General features: G+C 45.8%; 1 protein-coding gene across 1 annotated transcript in view; it reads left to right on the top strand.

Annotated features, from left to right (window-relative positions):
• The window catches only part of F5 (coagulation factor V), a 728,300-nt gene that overhangs the window by 618,930 nt on the left and 81,410 nt on the right, over window positions 1–27,960 (top strand). Inside the window, exons 21-22 of the mRNA XM_069204171.1 lie at window positions 634–789; window positions 17,490–17,634. Of these exons, the coding sequence (XP_069060272.1) occupies window positions 634–789; window positions 17,490–17,634 (301 nt within the window). The remainder of the gene's footprint in view (window positions 1–633; window positions 790–17,489; window positions 17,635–27,960) is intronic.

The raw sequence follows: 27,960 nt of genomic DNA, 5'->3' as shown, positions 1-27,960 counted from the left end.
AGTGTGTAATCATTTTGTGGGTATGCACTAAACTTGCATAGGATTTCCTTAACCAATCCCATAGGGACACATACAGGTTTGAGTTAAAAGACTGTAAATTACGCACGTGACTACATTATGCACCTTAATTTACTGACTTGCATCAGGTTTTACATTTTTGATAACAGAGTAGAATGTTTGCATGATTGGTTTACTTTAAATTACAAGCGACAGTCGCTCATAAGGCTAAAAACATTCGCTGTAAATGAGGCCCAAAGTTTTGACTTTTGTCTTTAAATATACAAATTGTTAAGCTGGATTCCTGGGCCTGTTTGAAGGTTTGGAAACTTTACCTGGGCATTTTCTCAATGAGCAAGATGAGATTATCCGACTGTGAGCTTTTCATGCCTTATGCAACGTTCATTAAAAATAGATTTCCCTATGGTAGCTATGCAACTTGTATATTCATTATAAATAGTTTACAATAAAGATTAAGTAAAAAAATGTTAAAAAGTAAAAATGTAATATTAACTCACAAAATCCAGATAATTTCTATTGTACTCTAACATGTGTTTATACCCTTTTATTTAAGCAATACACATAATTTAAAAAGTATTTGATTAATCGTTGTGAACCAATGCTATATCATTGCAGGTGGATTTCCTAAAGCCAGTTCTTATCAGTGGAATCCAAACACAAGGAGCACGGCAAATTTTCAAACATTTGTATGTCAGAGAATTTTTTATTACCTACAGCAATGACAAAAGAAACTGGATGTTGTTCAAAGGCAACAGTACTACATCGACGAAGGTCAGTAGCAATATTCATAGCTTTATAACTCAACCTTTCAGTCCTGTAGCCATCCCAGATCATAATTTATGTATCTGTTTATACGGCACATGTCTAAAAAAAAATGATTTCCACACTCATGGCTTCTTTAGACGGTGGCAGTAGACACATAACAAAAAACGATGGCCTCACACTGTCCATGCATTCATCTGTGGTAATAGATACTCTTCTTAGTCTGAGCCAACCTGACTCAGGGATTCAGTGACTGATATCCTCTCATGGTGGGCGCAATAATATCTTAAGTAACTATGAGGGTGAAGAAACATAAAAGGCTTCCTAGTGTCCAGCCTGCAGAACACTGTCTTAACTAAACACTCCGGGAGTGCTGGTGGTACAGGTAGAGCTGCTCTCAGTCAATGTGGCTATGACCATAAACACTGCCTGCATTGCTATTTAGTTTAGAAAGATACATTTGTTAAGTCACATATACATGAACAATTATGAGTATACATTTGGTTAGAGGCATTACCATATTCAGTGCAATTTGTGCAGATCTGTTGAACATGTCTGTTTTGGAGTGCAGTGGTACTTCAAATCAATTGCATGAAGTAAGACAAGGCAGGCGTTATAGATTGCTGTACTCAAAGTAGATAAGAGACAATGAAAAAAGAGATTGGGAGTGTGACACATGCAAGACAACGGTACAGTGCTTGCATTAAGATAATGCATGCATGTTACTAATCAGTCACCTCTTTACATATTGCCATTGCAGGTATTGTTACCTCTTGTTTTGACCCCCCCCCCCCCCCCACTCCTTAACATGGAGACTGATGATGTGACAACTCTCTATTATGAAAGAGAGGAAATCTGGAACTCCTGGACCTAGTATAGTTCAGCATCTTAATTTGGCTGAAGCCCATTGCCAAATGTTGATGCCTATTCGTAAGCGCTAGCACAATAATGGAAAATGAAGGTGAAGCACATTCGCATGGATCTCATCAAACTCATTCCAAACAGTACTTAACAGCATTCAACCTTGCACAGGTAGAAGTGAAAGGCTTGCCACACTCCATCAATTTATATTGTGACATTGTGGGATCTTTATGATTTATGTCACATTCAAGTTAGCATTAATAGGGTCATAATAAATGTGAAGGTGGTAACACCACAGTATCTGTGTGCTTGACCCAATTCGCAATCATTTTCACATTCCAATAACCTGCGGGTTAGCCTTCAGTGATAGCTCCCTCTGCAGAAGAGAACAGAAGCTTGACTAGATTTGTCGACCTTTCTTAATGACCCATTCTCTTCACTGCTTCAATTTCACTCCCTTCTAAAAGTCTCCAATACTCACACTTTTAAAGAGAAAGGAAGGTTATCATGAGGTTTACAGCAGATTTTGTTGTAGCTCACATGCTGTGAATTCTCCTGCCTGTTAGTGTTGGGTTCTAAATGTTACAATTTTTCTTATTCATATTCTTAGTTTCGGTATCAAGTGTGCATCCTGGGACTCATGATCACATATCTGAAATAAACGATATACAGAGAAACACACTCCACTTTACAGTATGTGTTTTTGGTTATTGGCCTCAGTCCTGTTAGCTAGCGAGCACTGCGCATTCACAATGACTCAACACTAAATCATACAATAAAGTAATTGAAAAAAGATTGATAGCAACAGGCTATTGGAGCTTTCCAATGTATAGCACTAACATTTAAACCATGAACAGTTCAGGTGGTATGAGAATAACGCTGAGGGTGTGGATTGTGGAAAATAAGAGCTTTTAAATTCCATCGTTCATATAACACCTATTTCCCTTAACTAACCCTTAGAGAGTAAATAATACCTATTTGTGTTGGGATCATATTGATGATAATGGCTGGGCACAAGTAGTATATTGGTGCAATAAACTATTAAGCTTAACAAGGATATAAAATTCACGCATTACGTTTACAATGTGCACAAGGGCCCTGCTGAGTTCCCAAGTGGCATATGAGGAAGAGTGAGAGAAAGCACAAAAATAAGCACTGGTGATCCTGGTATAGATCAATTTGCATCAATGTATTTTGATGAAGAGGAGTTAAACTCTCTCAGATGCTGAGAAGTCAGGCCATGGAGACTACAGTGTTCCAAAAGAAAGTAAAAAATAACAAGAAACCCACAATGAAGACAAGATACACTGCACCTAGATCACAGGCATCGCATCAAAACATACACAATATGCTGTCACACAGTTCCACACCTAACGGCAAAAAAAGGACCGGAAACACAGATTGACCTTGAAAAGTGGATTGGATATCAAAAGCTACTCAGCCTTGAAACGAAGATGGAGTCCAGAAAAGTGACTGACCCCAAAGAATAGACTCGGCTTCCGGATGCAGAACAAACTCTTAGATTATTGGAATCGTGACATAGAATTACTTCAAGGAAAAGATCACAACTTCCACTGAAATAGCAGACACTGAAAGTGGTTCACTCCCATTAGCAGTTTTGACCTCAAAGTGAGGAAACCCTGTAAAAAAAATTATTGGCAAGATAGCTGCATGTAGTTTAGTGGTTCCAAATGGTGGAGTGTAGACGCCTTAATTTCATAATTATTTGGTAAGCCAATGGTCTGAGGTGAATGGGTCATAGTAAGATTTAGTAATTTTGTCACACATAGTCTGGCACAGAATTGAGGGGTGTCACAAACAAAACTAGCTACTGGGTGTTTTTTTAAAGACCCACAGCTACAAGTCACCATTTCAATGTATGTATCCCTCACAGAGTGGGGAGCACCGATGTCAGGCCTGACTGTTGAGGGCAACCGGAGCATGAGTCAAACACTGCAGCATATGAATTTACATGAGCTGACAGCAACCCGACATTCAAATCATTTGATAAGGTGCTATGTAACAAAATAGTGTTAGCACACGCAAAGAGCATGACAAAAATATATACAAAAAAGGGACTCTTTCCCTTATCCTCTCAAACGAAGCACAACAGATTTGACAGTAGGCTCAAGCAGAACAATGCACCTTCAGGTGGAACATCTGTTGGGGTCGAGAACAATTCGCAGAGTCTTTAAACCGGGACCACCAAGACACATGAATATGTGTTCCACACAATTCTTTTTTTTGCAGATGAACATTTAGAGCTGTTTTTAAAAAAGGTGAGAAAATGCCAAAGTTACACCTGCAAATACAGCCTCCTTCAAATAAATGAGAATGTACTGTGGATTGATTTGGCAGAGATGGTTACTTATGATTTCCCCCTTTCTTTCTGCCACATGCCAGATTAGTAAAGCAACATCGACAAAGGGCCAGATTATAGGACTGGCGATCTTTTCACTGCCATCACAGCGGCAGTGGAAACCCCAACCGCCGATTAGGCGGTCAGCCAGCCGAATTACGTTCTTGGTGGTTTGCTGAACCAGAGACCATCAGAGTCCTGCTGACACTGCCAGCAATTCAACGACTGCCTTCATGGTGGCTCAGGAAAAGTAGCTGTCAGAGGGCGGTTTAGACAAGGGTACCGTCGTCCACATTATGATGTGCTTTTTTTGTCGAGCCGACTGTGGCAGGGAGACCGGCTGCTTTACAATGGTGGAATTGAAGGAAATGGGGTGCTGGCTCCCCCATTTCCTTCTTTTCCCTTCAGTCTCCAACGTGGGTCCCTCTTCCAGGCTCCCCCCTTCACAGCAGCAAACTTCATCCCACAAATAAATACAGGTAAGTACCTTTCACATTTTTCTGCCATTGACTGGTCTGGTCATATACAGCACAGCAATGGAATGGTACATGTACAAAGAGTGTTTTGGTCAAAATGTACACACCTGCATTAACGCAAATGGAAAAATGTACCTTGTATTGCTGTCCTCATCCCTCGCTGATCCGCCATGTTAGGAACACTGCCGCTGGGCCAGCTTTAAAATTGTAATACGAGGCAGGAGACTGATGACTCAGTGCTCTTTTTGGGACTGCTGCCTTGGTGGAATGGCGGTCCCACTGTCAAACTCATAATGAGGCCTAAAGTTTCCCATTGCTCCAAACTGGGCTTTTCAACTAAGGTGCCCTCTCTTCTGGGGAAGTCTGTACACTTATTCAGCACGTTGTAGTCCAAGCAAACTTGCTAAATCAGCAAGAAGGGCAACCATTACGTCTAAACCCACAGTCACTCAATTTAGTAATCTGACTCTGAAGATGTTAAAATTTGAGAATTTACAACTTAGAAGAGGAAATTTTTGGGGGCACTACATCCAAATATTTGATCAGTTTTACTTATGTCATTCGAAGTGTTTCATAATTAACTACTTCTGTACATGTTTATCGACTTCAGGTATGAGTACAGTTTATTATTGAATACTGTTTAACATTACCATGCTTAGCTCATACAACAACAGGGGCTCATCTGGCTACCATTGCAGCCTATATACATAACCAGCTGTATGATTCTTTTTTTTCTGTTCTCTATCATAAATTTTTTTTTGAAGGTCTTTAGAGGAATGTCCCAGTTGTCAGGGCCCTTACTCTGATATTTATGCAAAATGTCACTACACATCTCATGCCCCATGATGCAGCAACCACAAGATAGAATTCAGTGACTAGCTAAGACTAAGGCCCGGATGTATCAAAGGGTTTTACCCATTTTGTGTCTATGGGAAAATGTGTTCATACATATGGCCCTAAGTGTTGGTTGGTTGGTTGGAGTTGTTTAAGGAATGGTACCCCATCTTCTGGAGAGATGGTTCTGTCACTCTGGGTATGCCTTGTCTCAAAAGCACCACTCAGTCTTTTTTATCAGAGTTCTACATTAGCTGAAGTCTGCATTGTCCCGTGTCTGAGATGAATTGCCACTCTTACGCCACGTTTCGAAGAAGGTAGAAAGATTAGTTCTGAGGTTCAAACTCAACTGAAGAAAAGGTTACAATTCTTATCAAACATCTCAAATATGAAAATGAAGCATTATGTGTGCTTATAGATGCCCAAAACAAGCTCAGTGCCAGTTTTCCAGATCTGTGATGAAATAGGCCCGAGAGTTCAAACAGAAATTTCTCTCCTGATAAAACATACCTTCACTTGGCTTGTTATTTAGGCCCTCATTACAACCCTGGCGGTCGGTGTTAAAGCGGCGGTAACACCGCCAACAGGCCGGCTGTTAAAAAAATGGGATTAATACCACGGCGGAAACCGCCAACATAGACAGCCACCTTAACACTCCGACCGCCAGGGCGGTAGCAACAAACACCACGGCGGTCACCGCCAACAGACTGGCGGAAGACAATGTACCCCGTACCCTATCATAAGAGGTCAATCCGCCAGCTTTTCCGGGGCGGTACCAATGACATCAAAAGCATGGCGGAAACAGTACATCGAAGGGGAACCACACACTTTCCGACACTCCACGAAGAACCAAGACGCCATGGAGCCCGAATTGCAGATCCTCCCCATGTTGGTGTATCTTCTCATACACCAGGAAGTAGAAAGAAGGCGGAGACGATGGTGAGTACTGCACCTAGCACACAGAGGAGGGGGGGGGGAAGAGTGGCACACACGCGGCACGCAACACCCCCATGCTCACCGACAACACCATACACACTAACACATCCAACAACATTACTGATACACCCGTCACCCCCTGGAAGAATGCAAGGACAAAAGGAAATGAGTTTAACCAGTGTTATATTGGAACATTCAGATATAGCAATAGAAATTTAAATAATCAGTATATACAAAATTTTACATTATGTACACAAGGCCGTACACTGTCACTTGTAAATGTCCGTGGACCAGTGGTCCCAAAAAGCATGGGTGAAGCCCACACATGACACCTGCATCAAAACGGAGAGAACACTACAGAGGCATCAGGTCAAAAAAACACATGCACCTCAGGGGGAAGGGGAGGGGGGCACCTCAGCTGGAAGATGGTACGACACAACTGCTCCTCGAGGGGGCCCCATGCCCACTGCCTGGTCCTGGGGGGTGAAAAGCCACATGCTCTCAAGTGGGTGGTTTGCCCACTGCTTGGTCCTAGGGAGTGCAAAGCCACAGTCTCTCAAGTCACTCAAGTGGGTGGTTTGCCCACTGCTTGGTCCTGGGGAGTGCAACGCCACAGTCTCTCAATTCTCCCAAGTGGGTGGTTTGCCCACTGCTTGGTCCTGGGAGTGCAACGCCACAGTCTCTCAAGTGGATGGCTTCTTCCACTCTTTCTGGAGGGGGCATTGTGCCCAGAGTGCTCCATCCTGCCAAGCATAGGGGGAGTGGATGCCTTTCGCCACTGGTTCTGGAGGGGGCATTGTGCCCAGAGTGCTTCATCCTGCCAAGGATAGTGATAATAGATTCATTTCTCCACTGGTTTTGGAGGGGGCATTGTGCCCAGAGTGCTTCATCCTGCCAAGCATAGGGGGAGTGGATGCCTTTCTCCACTGGTTCTGGAAGTGGCATTGTGCCCAGAATGCTTCATTCTGCCAAGGATAGTGATAGTGGATGCATTTCTCCACTGGTTCTGGAGGGGGCATTGTGCCCAAAGTGCTTAATCCTGCCAAGGATAGGGTGAGTGGATGCCTTTCTCCACTTGTTCTGGAGGGGGCATTGTGCCCAGAGTGCTTCATCCTGCCAAGGATAGTGGATGCATTTCTCCACTGGTTCTGGAGGGTGCATTGTGCCCAGAGTGCTTCATCCTGCCACGGATAGGGGGAGTGGATGCCTTTCTCCACTGGTTCTGGAGGGGGCATTGTACCCAGAGTGCTTCATCCTGCCAAGGATAGTGATAGTGGATGCATTTCTCCACTGGTTCTGGAGGGGGCATTGTGCCCAGAGTGCTTCATCCTGCCAAGGATAGGGGGAGTGGATGCCTTTCTCCACTGGTTCTGGAGGGGTCATTGTGCCCAGAGTGCTTGATCCTGCCAAGGATAATGATAGTGGATGCATTTCTCCACTGGTTCTGGAGGGGGCATTGTGCCCAGAGTGCTTCATCCTGCCAAGGATAGGGGGAGTGGATGCCTTTCTCCACTGGTTCTGGAGGAGGCATTGTGCCCAGAGTGCCTCATCCTGCCAAGGATAGTGATATTGGATGCCTTTCTCCACTGGTTCTGGAGGGGGCATTGTGCCCAGTGATGCTGCACCTGGGGTGTGGCAGTTAACATTCTCTCACCTGGGTGTCTGAGTCACGAGATGTACATGGAACAGGTAGCATGATACTCCCTGGAGGCAGAGCCACACTCCATCCTGCGGTGATTTAGGCTGCAAACTGCTGCTAGTGCCAGTGCTGGTGGTGGTGCCTCATGTGGTGTGTCCAGGGTCCAGGACGTCACCTGCAGCCTCAGACGGCTGCCCACTGGGGATGCTGCTGACGTCTGATGTAGTGGCACCGGCTGGGCATGTGGCGGTGCAGATGGTGGTGCAGGTGGCGGTGGCTGCGGTGGTGGCTGCGGCCGAGATGCTGCTGGTGCTGCCTGTGGTGCAGGTGTCTGGAGTGATGGAGGGAGACACCAGACCGTCTCCGGCAGCCTTGAATGGCTGATCCTTGGGGAGGATGCTGCAGACTGACGTTGTGGCAGCGGCGGTGCAGGTGGCGGTGCAGGCGGCGGTCGTTGCAGCAGTGGTGACCATGGTACAGGTCGCTGGCATCTCTGGGGAAATGGTGGTCACCAGCCCCTCACCAGGACGCATCGTGCCCTGAGGTGACTTGGCCTTTGTCTTGTGTCCCTTCCCCACCTTGGTAGTCACTGCTGGGACCTTGGCACTGTCCTCTTTGTGTTTGGATGAGGCCTTGCTGGGTGGGTGGTGCGACTTTTCCCTGCTGCATGCCGGCCCCTTCTTGACCTTGGCAGGTGGCGGAATCAGGTGGTCCTTCCCATCTGTAGGTGGCACACTGGCAGCTCTGATGGGTGCCCCCTTCGATCCTCCCGGACTTGCAGGGACCACAGCAGACGCAGATTTGGTCGCTGAGGTGCTAGGCTGGGATCTAGACATCCTGGCCCTACGGGAAGGATGGTGGGGGGAGCGAGGTGTAGGGAAGAGGTTAATGTTAGCTAGGAAAAGGTTTTTTGACACACAGGGATGGGAAGATGGAGGGGGTGTGGGATTGGAGGAAGAGGTAGTGGTTGTAGGAAGTGTACGTCTGCTGAATTTGGGTGAAGGTGCATCAGCTGGAGGGTGTTGTGAGGTGGATGGCTGTTGAGTGGGTGTGTACCTGCGTTTGTGTACTTTGGGAGGAGGGCTCACAGACACACTGGGAGAGGACACAGGGGACATGTGAATGGTTGTGGGGATGGTGATTGCTCGTGAGCGGTGTGTTGTGATGGGCGTGCTGGTGATGGAGGCAGTGGTTGATGATGTAGTGCATGCAGGTGTGAGTGGAGACGATACTGGGAGGGAGGTGAAGGATGTGGAAGAGGGGGACACAGTGGAAGAAGTGGATGTTGGTATGTGTGCATGGGTATGGTGCTTGTGTGAGGGCCTGTGAGATGATGTGTGGTGCTTATGTTTGCCTGAGCCACTTTTGTGTGTTGATGTGTGTGCTTGTTGGTCTGAAGGTGTGCTTGGGATAGCTGAGGTAGAGGGGATTTGGTCTGGGTAGTGGAAGTTGGAGGGGGGATGCTGGACACAGGGACAATGGCTGCCATCGGTGCCGAGGCCAGAGCCTGAAACGCTCTCTGTTGGGCCGCTACGCCAGAATGAATGCCCTCCAGGTATGCATTTGTTTGTTGCAAATGCCTCTCGACACCCTGGATGGCATTCAGAATGGTTGACTGCCCAACAGTGAGGGATCTCAGGAGGTCAATAGCCTCCTCACTGAGGGCGGCAGGGCTGACTGGGCAGGGCCTGAGGTGCCTGGGGTGAAGGAGATGCCCACCCTCCTGGGTGAGCGGGCACGGGAAACATGCTGAGGGGCTGCTGGGAGGGGGGTGCTGGAAGGGGGGGTGGCGGCTGTACCTGTTGTTGGAGTGGGCACAGAGGTGTCTGCCACCGCCAGGGAGATTCCATCAGAGAAGGAGCCGCTGTCACTGGTATCCCCTCTGTCCCCGTCACGGAGCTCCCCTCGCCCTCTGTCCCACTGGTGCCTTCACCCTCTGTGGATTCACCCTCATGGGCCATGTGGGATGCAGCTCCATCCGTCGCCGGTGCCTCAGCTCCTCCACCAGATGATGCTAATGCACACAAGGACAGAGTGACAAAACAAGAAGGGGGGAAGACAGAGGACACACATGGTCAATGCCAGCAACACCACTACCGTTGGCAGACACAACACACACTGAGCTGCCCTATGCACTAGGCCTTGCCCAACCACTCACTATGGTAGTCACCACCCCATGGGGTACAATGCCTAACGCCAGCACCTGCACACCTGACACCCACAGGACTCTGCACATTAGTAGTTGCCTAATTGTACCATTAGGGTAGGGGTGCTTCTGAGCCTGTAAACAAGGAACCTACTCTGGCATGATCGCCCTGGCCTAGGGGCGCCCACATCCCCCACCCAGCTAGTTCTTAAACCGCATAAAGTCAGCTTTCTGAAACTGTACTCACCCCCTTGTGGCTGCTGTGATGCCCTCAAGCGCCCAACCAAATCCGGATAGACCACCACAAGGATGCGGAACATCAGGGGGGTCATGGTGCGCCGGGCACCCCTTCCACGTTGGGAGGCCAGCCCCAGCTGGGCCTCTGCCGTCTTCTTGCTCCAGCGGTGCCGGTCCTCCCATCTCTTGCGATAGTGGGTGCTCTGCCTGTGATAGACCCCCACGGTCCGCATTTCCTTGGAGATGGCACGCCAAATACCCTTCTTCTGGTAAGCGCTGACCTAGAGGGTAAACAGAGCGAAAAAAAATTATTACTCACCCGTCCGGTCCATCATACTCATTGCCCACCAGTTCCCACCCATGCCCTGACGCACATACACTGACCACCTCAAATGCAGCACTCAGGCCACCCCCCCAACATGTGGCTTACATCCACACCACTCCAAACAGGCATTGCCCACGCATCATGCTCACAATGTACTCACCTGTTTGTCTGGGGGACCGTAAAGTAGCATGTACTGGGGTAGGACACCATCCACCAGTTTGTCCAACTCCTCCGCAGTGAAGGCAGGGGCTACCATTCGATGAATGTGCAAATGGTGTGTTTGGTGGACCAGTACATCTTCCATGTGAATGCCGAGTATCCTGGCTCTGTGCATAACACCTGTATCTTGCGCAATAGCAGTATCCCTTATGTGATGGGCCAAATCCAAATGCACCGGGTGTGGCTAATAGGTGAGCCCAAGGTCCCCACACAGTATGAGTCTGGGTATGGTGTAGTCCCTAAGTGTTAGTGTGTGTCTCACAATTGTCCTTCGATATTTGCAGGTGACTCTGGTTACCCCACCCTCTCATGGCTTCTGACCCCAGTGAGGAATGTCAGGACAAGGGCAGAGGAATGCTACAATGAGGCACATGGGCGAACTAGGCAGATTATTGAGAGGAAATTCGGCCTCCTGAAAGCCTGATTCCGGTGCCTCCATCTGACAGGTGGCTCCCTGTACTACTCACCCAAGAAGATGTGACAGATCATTGTGGCATGTTGTATGTTGCACAACTTGGCATTGAGACGCCAGTTGCCTTTTCTGCTGGAGGATGAGCCTGGTGATTGTCTTGTGGCAGCAGTGGAGCCTGTAGACAGTGAGGAAGAGGAGGAAGAAGATGTTGACAACAGGACAAACATCATCCTGCAGTACGTCCAGTGACACACAGGTAAGTGACTGTAACTCCTCTTCACATATCAGTTTACTGTAGGACACTGTACATAGAAGCCTCTTAACCTCTGTCTATGGACACTGACTGTTCCCTTTGGATTTCCTTTTTTCAGATCTGTGTACCCCATTCTGCCTTCTGCTATGTGTACTGCTGCCCAACAACTGTCATACATTGGTATGAGTAAATGAACATTTACTCCAGTATTGGAACTTTCATAGATTCACATGCTTGAATCCTTCCCCTGATGTTGTAATAATACATTTGTGAAAGATCAGACTGACTCCAGATTGGTATTTGATCAAAGGGTGTTTATTTAAGTGCTATTGAGTGTAGGGGTATGTGCAAGGGGCTGGGGTGATGGTGGAGGAAGGTCCATGGTAGAGTCCAGTCTCTTGGTATTACAGGGGCATTGTCCAAGGGGGCATAGGAAGGGGAGCAATGGCAGTTCAAGGTGGACAGGGAAACAGAGTGGGACAGAAGGGTGACAATCAGGAGAGTCTTATTTCCTTACGGGGTCTTGGCAATGTTCTCTGTTTTCTGCCTGGATTGCAGGGACCGTTTGCGGGGTGGTTCTCCTTCTGCAGGGGGTGGGTTACTGGTGGCCTGTTGGTCCTGTGGCAGTGCCTCCTGTCCACTAGCACCGGCAGAGGTGAAAGGCTGTTCCTTGGTTTGGCTAGTGTCAGGGGCCCTTTGTTGAGCCACTGCCTCCCTCATGGTCTTGCCCATATCAGCCAGCACCCCTGCTATGGTGACCAGGATGGTGTAGATTTTGGTGAGGTCATCCCTGATCCCCATATACTGTCCCTCCTGCAGCCGCTGGGTCTCCTGAAACTTGGCCAGTATTGTGCCCATGGTCTACTGGGAATGGTGGTATGCTCCCATGATGTTGGAGAGTGCCTTGTGGAGAGTGGGTTCCCTGGGCCTGTCCTCTCCCTGTCGCACAGCAGTCCTCCCAGCTTCCCTGTTGTCCTGTGCCTCTGTCCCCTGAACCGTGTGTCCACTGCCACTGACCCCAGGTTCCTGATCATCTTGGGTTAGTGGGGTTGCCTGGGGTCCCTGTAGTGGTGGACACACTGCTGATTGATGTGTCCTGGGGACAGTGGCATGGGCCCGCTGGGTGGGTGCTGTGCTGGTGTTTGCTGAGGGGGGGAGGGTCTGTGGTGGGTTGGGTCTGTGGCAGGGGAACCGACTGTCCAGAGGTCCTAGATGGGCAAGGCTGGTCATCGTGACCCAGGCGTGCAGAGCTGCTGTCATCACTGTAGGCCTCTTCTGTGGGGGGACTGGATGTAGCTGGCACCTCCTGTCCGGTGACGTTGGGGAGCAATCCTTTTGGGATGCATAAACATTGTTATTGTATCTGTGTGTGCCATCTTGTGCAATGGGTGTGTTTCCCTTATAGAATTGTGCTTTCCTTGTTGCCTTGGCCTTGTGTGATTGCTGATTGTGTGGGGTGGGTGAGTCTCTCTAGTGTGCATGCTGTGATGATGGGTGTCCATGCAGGTCTGTGATGGGGTCCATGCTTTGGTGTTGCATGCAGGGCTTGGTATTGGGATGTGTGGGTTGTGATAGTTGGGTATATGTGAGGTGGTGAAGTGATGGGGGGGAGGGTAGGGATAGGAGTTAGTGATGGCATGCAGGTAGGGTGGGGGGGATACAGTAGTAAAAATGTGACTTACCAAAGACCAGTCCTCCAGCTACTCCTGTGAGGCCCTCAGGATACATGATCGCCAAGACTTGCTCCTCCCATGTTGTTAGTTGTGGTGGAGGAGGTAGGGGTCCACCGCCAGTCCTCTGTACAGGAATCTGGTGTCTTGCTACCACGGAACACACCTTCCCCCATAAGTCATTCCACCTCTTCCTGTGGTCATCCCTGGTTCATGGATGCTGTCCCACGATGTTGACCCTGTTGACGATTCTCTGCCATAGCTCCATCTTTCTTGCAATGGAGGTCTGCTGCACCTGTGATCCGAATAGCTGTGGCTCTACCCGGATGATTTCCTCCACCATGACCCTTAGCTCCTCCTCAGAAAACCTGGGGTGTCTTTGAGGTGCCATGATGTGGTGTGAGTGATATGTGTGAGGTGATGTGTGGGGTGATGTGTTATGATGTATTATGTGATGTGCGTGGATGGTGTATGAGTGCTAGTGTCCTGTGCCTCTGAGTGAAGGTGTGCTCTTTGCTTTTCTCTCTCTGCTTGTTCTAATTTTTTTGCTGTAAGGGTTGTGGCTAATGTGGGTGTGTGTTTTATAGTGGTATGAGTGTGAGGTTGTGGTGTGTGTATGTGTGTCAGGTGTGTGTAGTTTTAATTGTCCAATGTGTGTAGTTTTGTAAGTGTATGTGTATTTTGAGTGTGGCGGTGCATACCACCAATGGTTTACTGTGGTTGAAAGACTGCTGCGTTGATTCGTGGTTCGTGATACTGTGGGCGTGTTCCTGTTGGCGTGACGGTGTGTGTTTTGCTATCGCCAGTTTATCACTGACCTTTGGTGTGGCGGACTTGTGTGGGTGTCTGTATTGTGGCAGTATTCTCTGTGTGGGTCATAATACCCGTGGCGGTTTACCGGCGCGGTCACTGTATTTTGGCGCCCATCAGCACAGTGGTAGTTGGCATTTACCACCAGGGTTGTAATGAGGGCCTAAGTTTCTTCACTGAGTACTCAGACTTGACCATGAAATATTTATTCCAGTACAACAAAGGTGCTGGTTCAAACTGGCAAAGTGAAGGGCTGTGGCCTGCTCAATACCTGTGATTTCTCCACTTTGAATCCAACTCAGTGCTGAGAAATGTCTCTGCTCGAGTAAGGGGTTCAGTGCATCTGCACTGCTGCATTGAGATTGACCAAAGTTTCTAAGTGGGTGCGGTCCCCTTTTAAGGAGGAGCCACGCTCTGAAGCAAATAAGATTACATTGGAACTTCCAACTCCTGCAAAATCCAAGATGGCAACTGGATGCCTTAGGCAGCCTTTCAAGCAATCATGCCAGTGAGGGCATAGAGGAGCTACTATCTGGCTTAAAGTGTCTTAGGCTACAGTGCCTACCACCAGTAAACCAAACCTTCTCATTTGCTCACAAAGTTTATGAAGGCTTGGAGCCTCAACAAGGAGTTGTGGCTGTTTCTGGGGGAGGGAAGGTAAGGAAAGGGGTCCAGAGGAACTGCTCACAGGGACGCCTCCTGCAGCATCATGAGATTTAAATAATGTACTTAATCATTAAATGGGATCACTGTTTGAGGTACTACGCTCCAACACATTGTGAGAGCTGCCTTAGAAGATAGTGTTTTCAGTAGCAATAATATCACTGAGCAGAATAAGCGTGTTATGAAATTTATCAGTGTAGAAGCCATCCATACAGTTTCCCACAGCCAGGCTATCATTGCGTACACGTCAAAGATTTCCACAAAAGGTATTTCTCATTTTCATGTGAATCATTCAGTTGACCTCCCACCAATTTTAGGTACTGTCATAATATGACACAAAGGGCCAGATGTACGTAGTTTCTGAATTGCGTCTCGCAAATTGCGAGTCAGAGAGACTCGCAATTTGCCAGTCGCAATTCAGAATGCAGGATGGTGTCCCTGACACCATCTGCGACTCATAAGGGGGGTCGCAAAGGCTCACCTCATTAATATTAATGAGGTGGGGCGCAATTTGCGACCCCCTTGAGACTCGCAGCACTCACAGGGATGGTGGCCTGCTGGAGACAGCAGTGGTCCATAGTTTCCATGCCATTCACAAAGGGGAAGGGGTCCCCTTTGGTCCCCTTCCCTCTTGTGAATGGGTTACCACCAGTGTGACACTGGTGGTAACTGCGATTGGTTTGCGACCATGTTCGCGGTCACAAAGCAATACAGCATTGCGCCTCGACTCACAATTAGGAAGGGGAACACCCCTTCCTAATTGCTACTCCCAGTCCCGTTTTGCGAGTCAGTAACCAGGTTACCGACTCGCAAAACAGGGATTGGGCATCGCGATGTGCTTTTTGCTCGTCGGAAACAGCGAAATTAGCTGTTTGCGATGTGCAAAAAGTTCGGAACATCTGGCCCAAAGATCCTTACATACAGTGTTTGTTAGAAGAGCAATTAAGTACTACATTCATCAAACTGATTCAACTGGCATAGCCATATCAAATAAAAGGCATTCTAAAGCAAACCTCTATTGATGATTTATTAGATATGTCCAGGTTTATTATGTTGAAGTAAACGAAACTCAAGTTGCCATAAACAGACCTATTTCAAGCAAGAGTGGGACGTTAGTGGGTTTATTAGGTAACATCCATATAGCTGACCTCTATACTGCAATTACATGACATAAATTCAACAAACATCATAGTGTGGAACTACAAGGTAGTAAAGGAGCACACATTTGTTAGACAATGTTAAAGAAAATATGTACATTTTGTGCCCTGTCGTGCCAGTGACTCCTTTAGAGGGAAATGGAGAGGAACAGGAAGAAGGAGATGGTTCTGCTTTACAGTCAAAATGTAGCACAAGGTCAACAACAACACGTGTTACAAACGGAAAACTTTAATTTCCTTTAAAGGTTGGTTTGTAGAATTGTGGATTTTCATGTGCCCCTCCGACCTACCAAGTGCAAGACAGAAGCAGCGTTTAGTTAGTAAGGCTGGTTACATGTCTTCAACCCACAGAGCCACCTATTTCAGTGCAGAACAATACAGAAATCTAAGGTAGGGTTGGTGTCCCTGTATGATATGGGTTGCAGAGGGCATAGTGACAAGTCATACCACGCACACCTGATAGAGAAACTAAGGGGGTCATTCTGACCCTGGCGGTGCATCCATGGGCATTCTGACCGCGTCGGTACAGCCGCGGTCAGAAACGGAAAACCGGCGGTGTCCCGCCGGTTTCCCGCTGCCCTGGGGAATCCTCCATGGCGGCGCTGCAGGCAGCGCCGCCATGGGGATTCCGACCCCCTTACCGTCAGAACCTGGCTGGCGGTAACGGGTGTCGCGGGGCCCCTGGGGGCCCCTGCAGTGCCCATGCCACTGGCATGGGCACTGCAGGGGCCCCCTAACAGGGCCCCACCAAGATTTTCAGTGTCTGCCAAGCAGACACTGAAAATCGCGACGGGTGCAACTGCACCCGTCGCACCCCTTCCACTCCGCCGGCTCCATTTGGAGCCGGCATCCTCATGGAAGGGGGTTTCCCGCTGGGCTGGCGGGCGGTCTTCTGGCGGTCGCCCGCCAGCCCAGCGGGAAACTCAGAATAACCGCGGCGGTCTTTTGACCGCGCAGCGGTATTCTGGCGGTTCCCGCTTGGCGGGCGGCTCCCGCCGACCGCCAAGCTCAGAATGACCCCCTAAGACTTTAAAAAGTGCAAAGAATTGTTATTATTTTAATTTGATATGGAGGTCAACACTGTAGGTCACCTTCTTGCAGAAAAGGGATTATCCTCATCTAGTAATATTGGTGACAAGGAAACTAAGGACCTAATGTAAATTAAATCTTAAATTAATTGTGCCTTTAACAACCTACAGCATTCTCGTGAATGTGAACCTTGACCAAAGTATGCCTATTCATTCATGTTTGCAGTATTAATCATTAGGATAGGAATATGGTATGTGTTGAGAAACATGAATACAATTTAACTCAGTAGGACAGGGAATGGGTGGATTAAGCTGGGCACAAAAAGGGGATGCAGTGGTGAACATATAAGTACTAACTGGTATGTTACAGTAAGTCGGGGCAGAGAAAATAAATTCATAATTCTGTTGTCCAGCTTGGTCAAGTAGACACGTAATTAAATGAAAAGCATACCACTTGAGATTCTTCTCTAACTTAACTTGAAATGCTCAAGGTTATGGTAGACTTTCTATTCTGAAATATGAACATCTTAAAATGTCAAATTTTAGACTATCAGTTGGAGATTAACTTCATACTTCTGACGTCACGCGATGCATCATGTACCTAGCCTTCTACATATTCCTTGCAAATATAACTGACTTCTCATTCAGCTAAAGAACATGAACCCACTGAATGTTTTCACACAGGTCTTTGAAGGCAATGAAGATGCATCTAGTATAAAAGAGAATATATTTGATCCACCTATCACGGCTAGGTACGTAAGAGTATACCCGACCAAGAGCTACAACAGACCGACACTTCGTATGGAATTTCTGGGCTGTGAAATGCAGGGTAAGTATATATTTGTTCTTCATTCATTTCTTGCCCCCTGACTGTCAATGGAACTCGTTTATCATTTCTGCATTCACAGTTGCAGCAATGCTATTTATAGCAGGCATATGCAAAATTAGCATGGAGAGACTAGGTCCTAAGTTTAGATGGTTTCTGCAACATTCTTACATACTTTGAGGGGTCGCTACAGTTTACACGAGGACAGCCTCAGCTAACAGTGCACTTTATAAATGGCACTTCTATCAACCAACCTGTCACTGCTCCAGGATATTGGGAAAACATGGTATCCTGTTTGCCCAGAAAGAAGCCTGAGTGGTAGGGGGGCCTGGGCTGACACATTTGATACCTGACAGTGCCTGCAGGTGTGTGAGTAGTTGAGTGTCTAAATATGGAACTAGTGTGAATTCTCTAGAACTATTTGAGTGTACCTCAACGGAGAAACTTTGTGAAGAAAGCACGTTTAAAGGATCCATACATACAGCATCTAGAGAAGGTGAGAAGAAACAGAATCATGGACTTCATACAATACCGATAACATAATTAGTCATCATTAGTAAATACCTATTTCACATAGAGCATTGTAGTAGTTCACTGGATTATGTTGTCTGTCTAGGAGATGGTGAATATACAACCCTATATAGTGATAATGTACAATCTGTTGCTTAGGTCTTCCACAGGAATGCCCTCATACATGTGGAGCTAACCATTTTAGAATGTAACAGTGGTGCACGGAGATGGTGAGATATCTTGCTTGATGGGGAATTTAGGATTCAGGGATGTAGGGCTTGGAACCCTGATGAGCAGAAAGAAGAAAGGTTGATAAGGTTTGACTGTGGTTGCAAGTGGTAGAGAACCACCTTAAGACAGACCTCATATAGAATTATGGCATGGAATTTGAGCATCAAGAATATAGCCATAGGTAGGCTGGCACTGCACTTTCTCCTGCTGCTGGTATGGAGATAGGGCAAAAGGAGGGAGAAACAATGTTTAATAAGGTGCACTGACCCAAAAGTCACAGGTTATAAGCAACTGTTAAACAAAGTCTGTTGTTGCTGAGATCCTTCTCACCACGCCTTGCTTAGTGATCAAAGCCCAATCACCCACCCAGGTAGAGTTCTTTTTAGCTTGGGCAGAGAAACGGGTCTCCCCCTGGACTCTCTCAAAGAGATAGCGGAAATTAGACTTATAATCACTCTTTTAAAGCAGTGAGATGAAAACCAATACTGCAAAACTATGAATGAATAGCACAAGCTCAATGTGTTGGCAGGAGGCGTCTTGCTTTCAAACATAGTGGGTGCAGTATCAATCCTATCCCAACTGGCCTGTAAATATCCTTTCTACAGATGTCCCCTTCAGGTATCTGGCAGCAGAGGAAATGTAGGCCCCCTGAGTACAGAGGGTGAGAGCAGTAACTTACCACCTTCCCATAAAAGCAGAAAGACCTTTGGGGACAGGGCACGCTGATTGCCTTATGTCCACCTACATCCTGGCTGATTGTCAAAGGAAATAGCCAACATCTGTAGTAAAAAGGCCTACTCAGCCCTACAGGCACTTAGTGCACTGGATGGAATCACCCATGTTATTTGGAGAGGTATCTTACAAGTGGAGCAAATCAGGGCATCCGTCTTGTTTCATGTATGGAAACATGAGGTCAACGTTGACAAGAGCTTAACCCAAGCCAGAATCTAAATTTATAAAGAAAAAGGAGTTACCATGGTCAGTGACGGGGTCCTTTCTTAAATGTAGGTTGGCTAGAGATTCACCAAAGCTTCCGAAGTTCTTCAGTGAATCAATCAGTGTATGGACTGTCCCCTAGGACAGACTTGGCCTGCGTAGGGCAGAAGTGGCTGTGGATGGCTGGTCTTCGAGGCTCCTAAATCTGATGTGACATGAACCTATACTCTGACAAGTTTGTGGATAGGAGCTGAAGCTGCTTTGTGTCTCTTGGTGAGTACTAGTGTCGTGCGTAGCATGGGATCACCAGTGGGCAGCATCTCCATTCTTCACCACATGCATGTACCTACCTATGCCCAGGCTTCTGGAATCGGAGTTGCTCTGTATATTGAACAAACATGTATCAGGAAATGGTATGAAAGGGGTGCTGGATGATGAAGTTGGCAGGAGGGCATGCCCCTTGTGCAGCAGCTGAGGCTCTCTAGAAAAAGACACACATGAAACCTAGGAAGGAGCACCACCCTACACAATTGCACGCGTGCCGGCACTTATTTTGTTCAGGCAGTCATTGAGGTGAAGCACCATGTTTAATAGTTTCTCTCTTGGGGAAGCAGAATGTGGGATGTCATTATTGTAAACGTAGTAGCGAAATCTGTATCCTCAAATGATACTTAACATAGGTTTGAAGTTAAAAGAAAAGAGTGCAATTGACAGAGTACAGTTTTGTAGGATCTGGCAGTCAATGTAAAAACAGGCTGTGAAAATCCAGCAATATAATGACATTAACACCATCCGAATAGACTGTCATCTTGAGGTGGTGCAGAAAGGATTATAGTAAAAATTCTTAGAGTTGAATCGAGGTTGCGTAACTGATTGGAGAGCACTTGAAGGTATTGGCTTCTGACAGCCAAAAGGGTATATCAGGTTTTTGTTTTCAGCGAAAATCATATCACGTTGTTTGAGGTCAAATGAAGGAAGCTTTGAAACGCTAAAGAAGGATGAGGCTGTTTGCCGATGAGGCAAAATGGTATGGAACAAGTGAGGAGTTGAGAGTCTCTAGCAATTGATTGGTGTACGGCGGTTGCCATCACAGTTTAAAAAAAGATTGTAGCTCAATATCAGACTTGTATCATGTAGTGAATAATGTGTTTTAGAAATTTGTAAGGCTCATTTGTTAACTATATATATATATATATATATAAAATGATGTGGACATAATAGGAGCGTTTTCTTTGGGAGATAAATTCTCTGCAAGGTGTATGGTGTTGCCTCTAGGAAGTCATGAGTTACTCCAAAGCATCTCAAGAAACTTTCCTCCTACTTTAGGTCACAGAGAGACAGTTTGGACCATTTATGAATTTAGTATTGCTACCTGGAAAAGACGTTGGTTTGCCTTGAAGGTATGGTGGTTTCCAGCAGAAGATCAAGCAGTTTATGAAGTATTTCCAGGAACGAGCTTCTCTCAGACAAGATTTTTATTGTGGTTTTTGAAAGAGCTGGAATCGCGAGCAGACAATGGGTTTCTGCCCTTGAGTTTTTCTGGGTTAGCGAAAATTAAGTTGAAAGTGTGAGCAATATGATGAATGGGCAGGGGCACATTGTTTTGGGATCAATGATTATTTAGTTTGAGTTTATATAGCTTTTCATCTAGCCATCACAATCTACCTGCCACTTCCTACAACGATGTCATTGCCAAAGGTACCTATTTATCCATAGCATTTATGACGAAAAGGAGACAAAAGAGCAGCTATGAAGGGCAGCTAGTCACCTATGAAGAAGTGCTCATAAGCGCTCTAGTCTACCTGCATAAGCAAAAACGAACATTAGTGGAATTGACAGAACAGGGTGGCAGACATATTTATTTATTTAAGACATTTATAGAACACATCTGCCACCTAAAAGGTATCTTGGCACTAAAACAAAATAATCAAACATCCAATAACAATGCTGAAACCAACAAAAAGTATCATTGAGGAAAGAGCAAGGTTTTCAAAAACCTTCTGAAGATAAAACATCAGTTGAGTTTCTAATAAAAGCAGGGAGCTGATTCCAGTGTTTAACTGCCTTCGCCAGGAAGGCACCGCCGTCCTGTCTGGCCTTCTTAAAGTTGGCAATACAGGCAAGGTTGGTTGATGGCAAACGAAGACGTCTCCCCAGTACGTATTTCCGGGAACAATGCTGGAAGCACATGTGACCACCACCCTGAAGGGCCTGGAATACTGTGCAAAGGGCTTTAAAGACTATCTTGTGCCTGATCGGAAGCCAATGAAGCTCCCTCAGCGCTTCCACAGCAGATTATCTCCTGGCCCTATCCAGAGCCTGCTTGCCTGCTGCAACCTGGACTCGAAGTCATCTTTGCAATAGAAAATAAGAGACTCTTAGCACATGACAGTAGTCCAATCACACTACTTACGACCAGAGATTTGGCAGTTGGAGGTAGTAACAGAAGGATTTTTCGCAAGCCCCATAACAGTGAAAAACAAGTCCCAGCTACTTTAGCGACATGGGCTTACATTGATAATTTACTGTCAAAAGTCACCCTTGAATTACAGACAGAATCCAAGGGGGAGAGCTCTGCCTGTGTGGGTAAAGGACAAAACTTAGTTGGAAGACTAATTTGAACTTTGTCGGCTGAGCAACACAGAAGCGCAGTTTTGCCTCCATTCAATTTCAGAGAGTTGGCGTTAGTGGCAGTGCCTTTCATACAATAATAAAATATCATGGTGTCTGCCTGGCAGTCGCTGTCCAGCTACGGAATTAGTTGAGTGTGGTCGGCATAATTAACCACGCGGATATTATGAGCTGCATATTGAAATAATGAAGTACAAAGCATTGAGATAAACAGGGAATGAGACCTCTGAAGGAGGCCTCTCAGACCTGACTGGGGGTGGTAAGGAGGAACCATTCCTAGGCCAGCAGCCCTCAATATGGTCTCACACATCGCAGGACAGTAATATGCATCTTTAGTGCCTGCGCCAAGCAGAATCCTTAACCCTGCCCGCAGACAAGTGTACTCTCTGCCTTGGACTCCATAGCAGTGCTCTGTAAAGCCTGGTGTAATTTGCCCTTCCAGTCACCGGCATGGTGCATCCCTCCAACATACCACTACAGTACACTGAGCACTGCATACTACCAACTACTATTCCGGTAGAAACAATGCATGCGGAAGTAGTAGGGTGGGGCAGCACACACCAATGACACCTCAAGGAACACAACTCTGGTAAAACAGTTGCAACGAGCCCTAGCACTTCATTTTTACATAAGAGTAATAAAAGAAAAGTACCAGAAAATTCAAAGTACGTTTTGAAATTACTTTCAATAACTGCCTAAAGTAAAAACATCACATCGGTTTGCCTTTATTTAAACGCCCGTTAAAAACATTTATGGCAGATAGTTCCATGGGAAGCTGAGAGGTTTATTTAGGGTCTGGCATCGCCTCCTTCAAAACAGTTTTAGCGCCCACATTTAAAGCTGTTTGCCATTGTCTCGTGCATTTGTCTCCTACTGAAAGTTGGGAGCCACTTTGGGGGGGAAACAACTGTGGTGGCAGATCTGCCAAGCATTGGTAGAATCTTACCACATATATAAGTCCTAGATATAAACCCCAAAGTGGAGGTCCGTACAGAGAACCCTCCTAACAGATGCCCTTAGAGCCATGCTACATCCATCTAAGTGGCAAGTGGAACAGAGAGAATGGCTGATGGGCTATCCCTAGATGTTATTACATTGGTGCCGGCCACCCTATGGGCCTGATTTTAACCTTGGCGGACGGCGGAGGCCGTCCGCCAAGGTTCCGCCGCCAAATGACCGCACCGCGGTCACAAGACCGCGGCGGCCATTCTAACATTTCCTCTGGGCCGGCGGGCGCTCTCCAAAAGAGCGCCCGCCGGCCCAGAGGAAATGCCCCTGCAACGAGGACGCCGGCTCAGAATTGAGCCGGCGTAGTTGCAGGGGTGCGACGGGTGCAGTTTGCACCCGTCGCGTATTTCAGTGTCTGCATGGCAGACACTGAAATACTTTGCGGGGCCCTCTTACGGGGGCCCCTGCCGTGCCCATGCCATTGGCATGGGCACAGCAGGGGCCCCCAGGGGCCCCGCGGCACCCCCTACCGCCATGAACAGGATGGCGGTAGGGGCTGTCAGAATCCTCATGGCGGCGGAGCGCGCTCCGCCGCCATGAAGGATTCCCCCGAGCAGCGGTAAGTCGGCGGGAGCCCGCCGACTTGCCGCTTCTGACCGCGGCTGAACCGCCGCGGTCAGAATGCTCGTGGGAGCACCGCCAGCCTGTTGGCGGTGCTCCCGTGGTCGGTGGCCGCCAGGGTCAGAATGACCCCCTATATTCCTTTATATATCAATATTTGAAAAAATAAAAGGTTATAATAAATGTAGCTCATATCCTTCAATAAATGGCTTAGAAAGCCTCACAAGGTCCGTGCAGAATATTATACCTTGATAGAAAAAATAAAATCTTGAAAAACCAGGATCGCTAAGCACAGACCACAAATCAATAACAAACTAAAGATGGGAAATATCCAATGCCAATTAACTTTTTGTAATCTAAATGATTGTAATCCTAAAACTCTCAAATATACAAAACTATTGAAGGTCTCGATGAGGCGTGCAAAGATATCCAATGACATAGAAAGTGCAAAAGGGTTCTTAAATTAGAAATAAAAAAAACATGGTTTCGACTAAGATTTTGTTTTGTAGCTGTTTCCATAGACTCTGATAACCAATATGATACTATTTTTGTATGCATGTGCTAGCGCGCCTGGTCCTTAGTAAGTAAACTTACAAGGGGACGCGTATAGGCCGATGAACCTTTTGGATCACATGGAATATCTTAATTATGTAGCGACCAATGGCATCAATAATTAATGTAATCAATTAATAACCATTAAAATCAAAACAACTAAAACCATCAATTCATGAATAACCACAACTCGGTAAAGCTTTTAACAATTTTTATTTCCCTATTAATTACAATACTAAGTCATCAAGTTAGAGCAAACTTTATTTAATCCACACTGAATTAGTTCATTAATCACCACAATATCATAAACTAATCAGAAACTGTGAAAACACATGCTAAAATGCTTCAACATAAGCCAATAAAGATGAATACAACGACATTAATAGCAGAGTTCAGCAAGCAGTCCGTCAGTCATTTGTTACTGTCAAGCGTCACCCCTAGAAAGCCTACTTAGTCCAGATTAGCATCGGCACGTTGGACTTCATGCAAAACAATTTAGAAAACGTGAATTTGGAAAAAATCTTGCTACGAGAAAAACTATAAAAACAGCACAGTTGGTACCTAGAAGAAAAGGCACGAAGCTAATCAGTCACATTGTCATAGCTACCTATCCACGGAATGGATCAGCAACAAAGTCAGTCTTCGTCCTCAGGGCATCAATTTATCAGCAACGCATCAGGCTCTCAAGAGTATGAGCCCAACAACAGACTCTCCAACCGCGTCTCCTGACGTCATCGACATCTCACCCCTCACATCTGAGATCTTAGCCCCTTGTCGTGACTTTTTATCAGAATTTCCCAGTCCATCCCCCTAATTCCTAATTGGTCAGTCAGACAGCAGATATGACTCTAACCTATATTATTAATTTTTCAAATCTATGAGTTCTAATATTTCTTCTTTCACAGTACATGGATTGGTCCACTATACAATGTCCTCATCATGCGGCTATTCAGGTATCGAAAATGTTGCATGTTCCTCTGCAGTCGGTGCTTTAATTGTTCAAGTCCTGGGATAGTACTTTAGCCTACTCTACACATAATTGTATCAAATTGTCGTCATCATCTCCTGTCCGTCGGTACATTGCAGAAAATTCTAGCTAAGCAACTTTAACATCGGGTGGCTCAAGGTCAGGTCATGCACCAGCTTCTCTGCAGTGCGTTAGAAATTCAGCTTCTTGTGTGAGGTCTGGAAAGGACTAGGCCTTAACCACTGCTAAGTTAATTCTATAATTTAATGCAAAACATAGGTTATACATCCTAATATTACATATTACTACATTTTTTTTTAACGTTTTTATTATTTCACACATTTTTTGTTATTTTAGTACAACTTCGTACAAGTGGCTGCCACTCCCCGTGGTCACAATTTCAAACGTGTATTTTATTTTATTTTCTCTACAATAAATTCCTCTACAGACTTTTTATTAATCAAAACACATAAACATTCATTAATAATTTCTAATTAGCATATCTGCGTCAACACATGTACTAGCAGGCAATGCAGAGCTGCAAAACGTTTAAGATCTGATGTAATTTCGCCATCTTTTTAAAGGGATTAGCTAAACGTTGTAGGACGTGATTTAAATAGTTTACAGTACAAAGACTATCACATTCCCAAAGCTCTATAGGGTATTTTGAAGCCCCTAAGATGGTGACATCACAGACCATAATAATTAAAGATTTCTTATTGAATATATGTATAAGATAATAATAAATTGCAGTATAATAGGTACAGGTGGTTGTGGTAACAACAGCAAAGAGAAAGCAACTTTGGCTCTGACAGCGTTGATTTGGCAAATGGATGGCACAGGAGGGAGGTGGCCTCGATGGGCGTTCTTCCATGAGAGCATTTTGGTAAATCATCTGCTTCTTCCCTGGGCATGCTAGACCAAGTCTTTGTTTTTTAACAAGATTTTATCATTGTTCGCATTGACATGAAAGCGTACAGGTGCTGGAAAAGACAGCAATCTTGAGTCTCAAATGACAATGCGAACATTTTAGAATACAAAGTCAATACATTTAAATACGTCTCAGCCTTAACCACACACCCATACCTCAGCATTGCCCATCTGACCTATCTCTACATCCAAGCATCAATCATCAACCAATTGCACCACAGATAAATCTTCGTCAGTCTACCCAAGTCCTAGCACTTCCTCTGAAGTATGTCCTGCAGTGTGCAATTAGGGTCTAGGTCATTGGAAAATTTTCAGAGCCCATAAACGTAGAGGGCACACTGTATGTGGATGGCTTTCAGTAAGAAGCCTACTGTTGGAGTCCAGCGTGCCTCAAATGCTCTCTTTTAATGTTGCTAATCAGGCACTCCATTGCTACTATGTCCCAGAAGTGTCCATAACTGTGAAGGTCGATGGGGCTACCTTTTTTCCAACACAGCACCAATTTTGCTTCCCTGAGACTACTCCGAATTATTGCTTTGTAATTGTATGACCTATACTTATGTTCAGTGTGCCACACACCTAGTAGAAACAGTGCTAGTGTGAAAGGCAGGGGATAGCTCAGGACATCTTGAAGATACTTGGCTACTGTCCTGCAAAAAGGTTTTTAAGTAGCTGTGGATAAAAGAGCCTCAGTGTGGATTGTATGTCCAGCATAAGGGGCTAGATATCAGAAACATCTTGAGAACTTTGGTGGATTGAAAGTGCTATTCATGGAAGAGTTTCTAATTCCTTTCTTTCATTGTTTTTTTTAAAATCATATTTATTGAGCATATATGAGCAGGTATAGACATTAAAGTATCAAGATTACAAATGAGAATTTCGAAATGTGCAGAAACAGCAGTGCAGTATAGTACTTTTTGCTTAGTTACAGCTTGGTTTCGCTCTTTGCATGACGTTGATAGTCTAGCATTTCGCAGAGTCATATTGGTTCATTTATGCTTTAAATTCCATAATTTTTTTAAATCTGGACCCGAATTAAAGATTAAGTTATACATTATGAATCAAGGAGAGGATAGCGGAGGCTTTTCCCATATACAATGATATTTCCGAGTGGCCCCTATTCTTTGGGCATGGAGGAATTCTTTAGATATGACTGCTCTCATTTTGTTTTCCCAGAGATCATATGATGGAGGATGGGGAGTTCTCTATTGCTATAAGATCAAAGATTTCGCTTGTTACAATGGAAAAAATATTGCTTTGAATGTTTTGACCAGGCAGGATGGTTGGATGGACCAAAAAGTTCCCCCATTGGTTCTGGTGATAACGAAACCTGAAGCCTCGCACTGAATTTTGACCCAGAAATTGTGATGATAGGGCAAAGGAAGCAGATATGGAGCCAATCCCCAGCCTCGCAATGGCATCAAAAGCAATTGCTCAAAATTGATGGAAATTTTTTTTTAAGTTGCACGGGTGTGTAATAAAGCAGCCACTTTGTGAAAAATGGCATACTCTTAAAATTGGCACCTCTCAAAGCTTTAAAAAAAGTAAATATTGTACTGCTTCCTTAACTGAGGATCAATCACACAAGCTGTGGTACCCGTTATCCTCCTTAATGCAGGGGAAAGAATTTTGTCTGGTAGCTCTTCTTGAAGAATACAATACTAATTGCTGACCGCTGTTTGTTTCTGAACCCACAGTGCTTGTGTGATTTTGAAAGATAGTTATTCAGGTAAATAGTGGGTTGCAAAGCCCATTGACTGAATTAAATATAATATCTGAAGATATGAAAAGCTTAAACAGGCTGGAATAGCAAGAATATTGGCTTTGAGTTGTGCCTATGGTTTTGACGTTGTCACCTACTATAAAATCCTGGAGTTTTACAAACCTCTGCTCATCCCAATCATTTATATCTTTACTGCTGAGGGTGAGCCCAAATGCTCCAGCTTCTCTTAAGGAAATAGTTGGATTGAAACGAGTCAAATGATAACTCTGTTGAAGCTCAG

This window comes from Pleurodeles waltl, chromosome 8, assembly GCF_031143425.1.
Source record: "Pleurodeles waltl isolate 20211129_DDA chromosome 8, aPleWal1.hap1.20221129, whole genome shotgun sequence".
Lineage (NCBI taxonomy): Eukaryota > Metazoa > Chordata > Amphibia > Caudata > Salamandridae > Pleurodeles > Pleurodeles waltl.
Note: the sequence above shows the minus strand (reverse complement) of the source record. Positions and strands in the feature narration are given on the sequence as shown.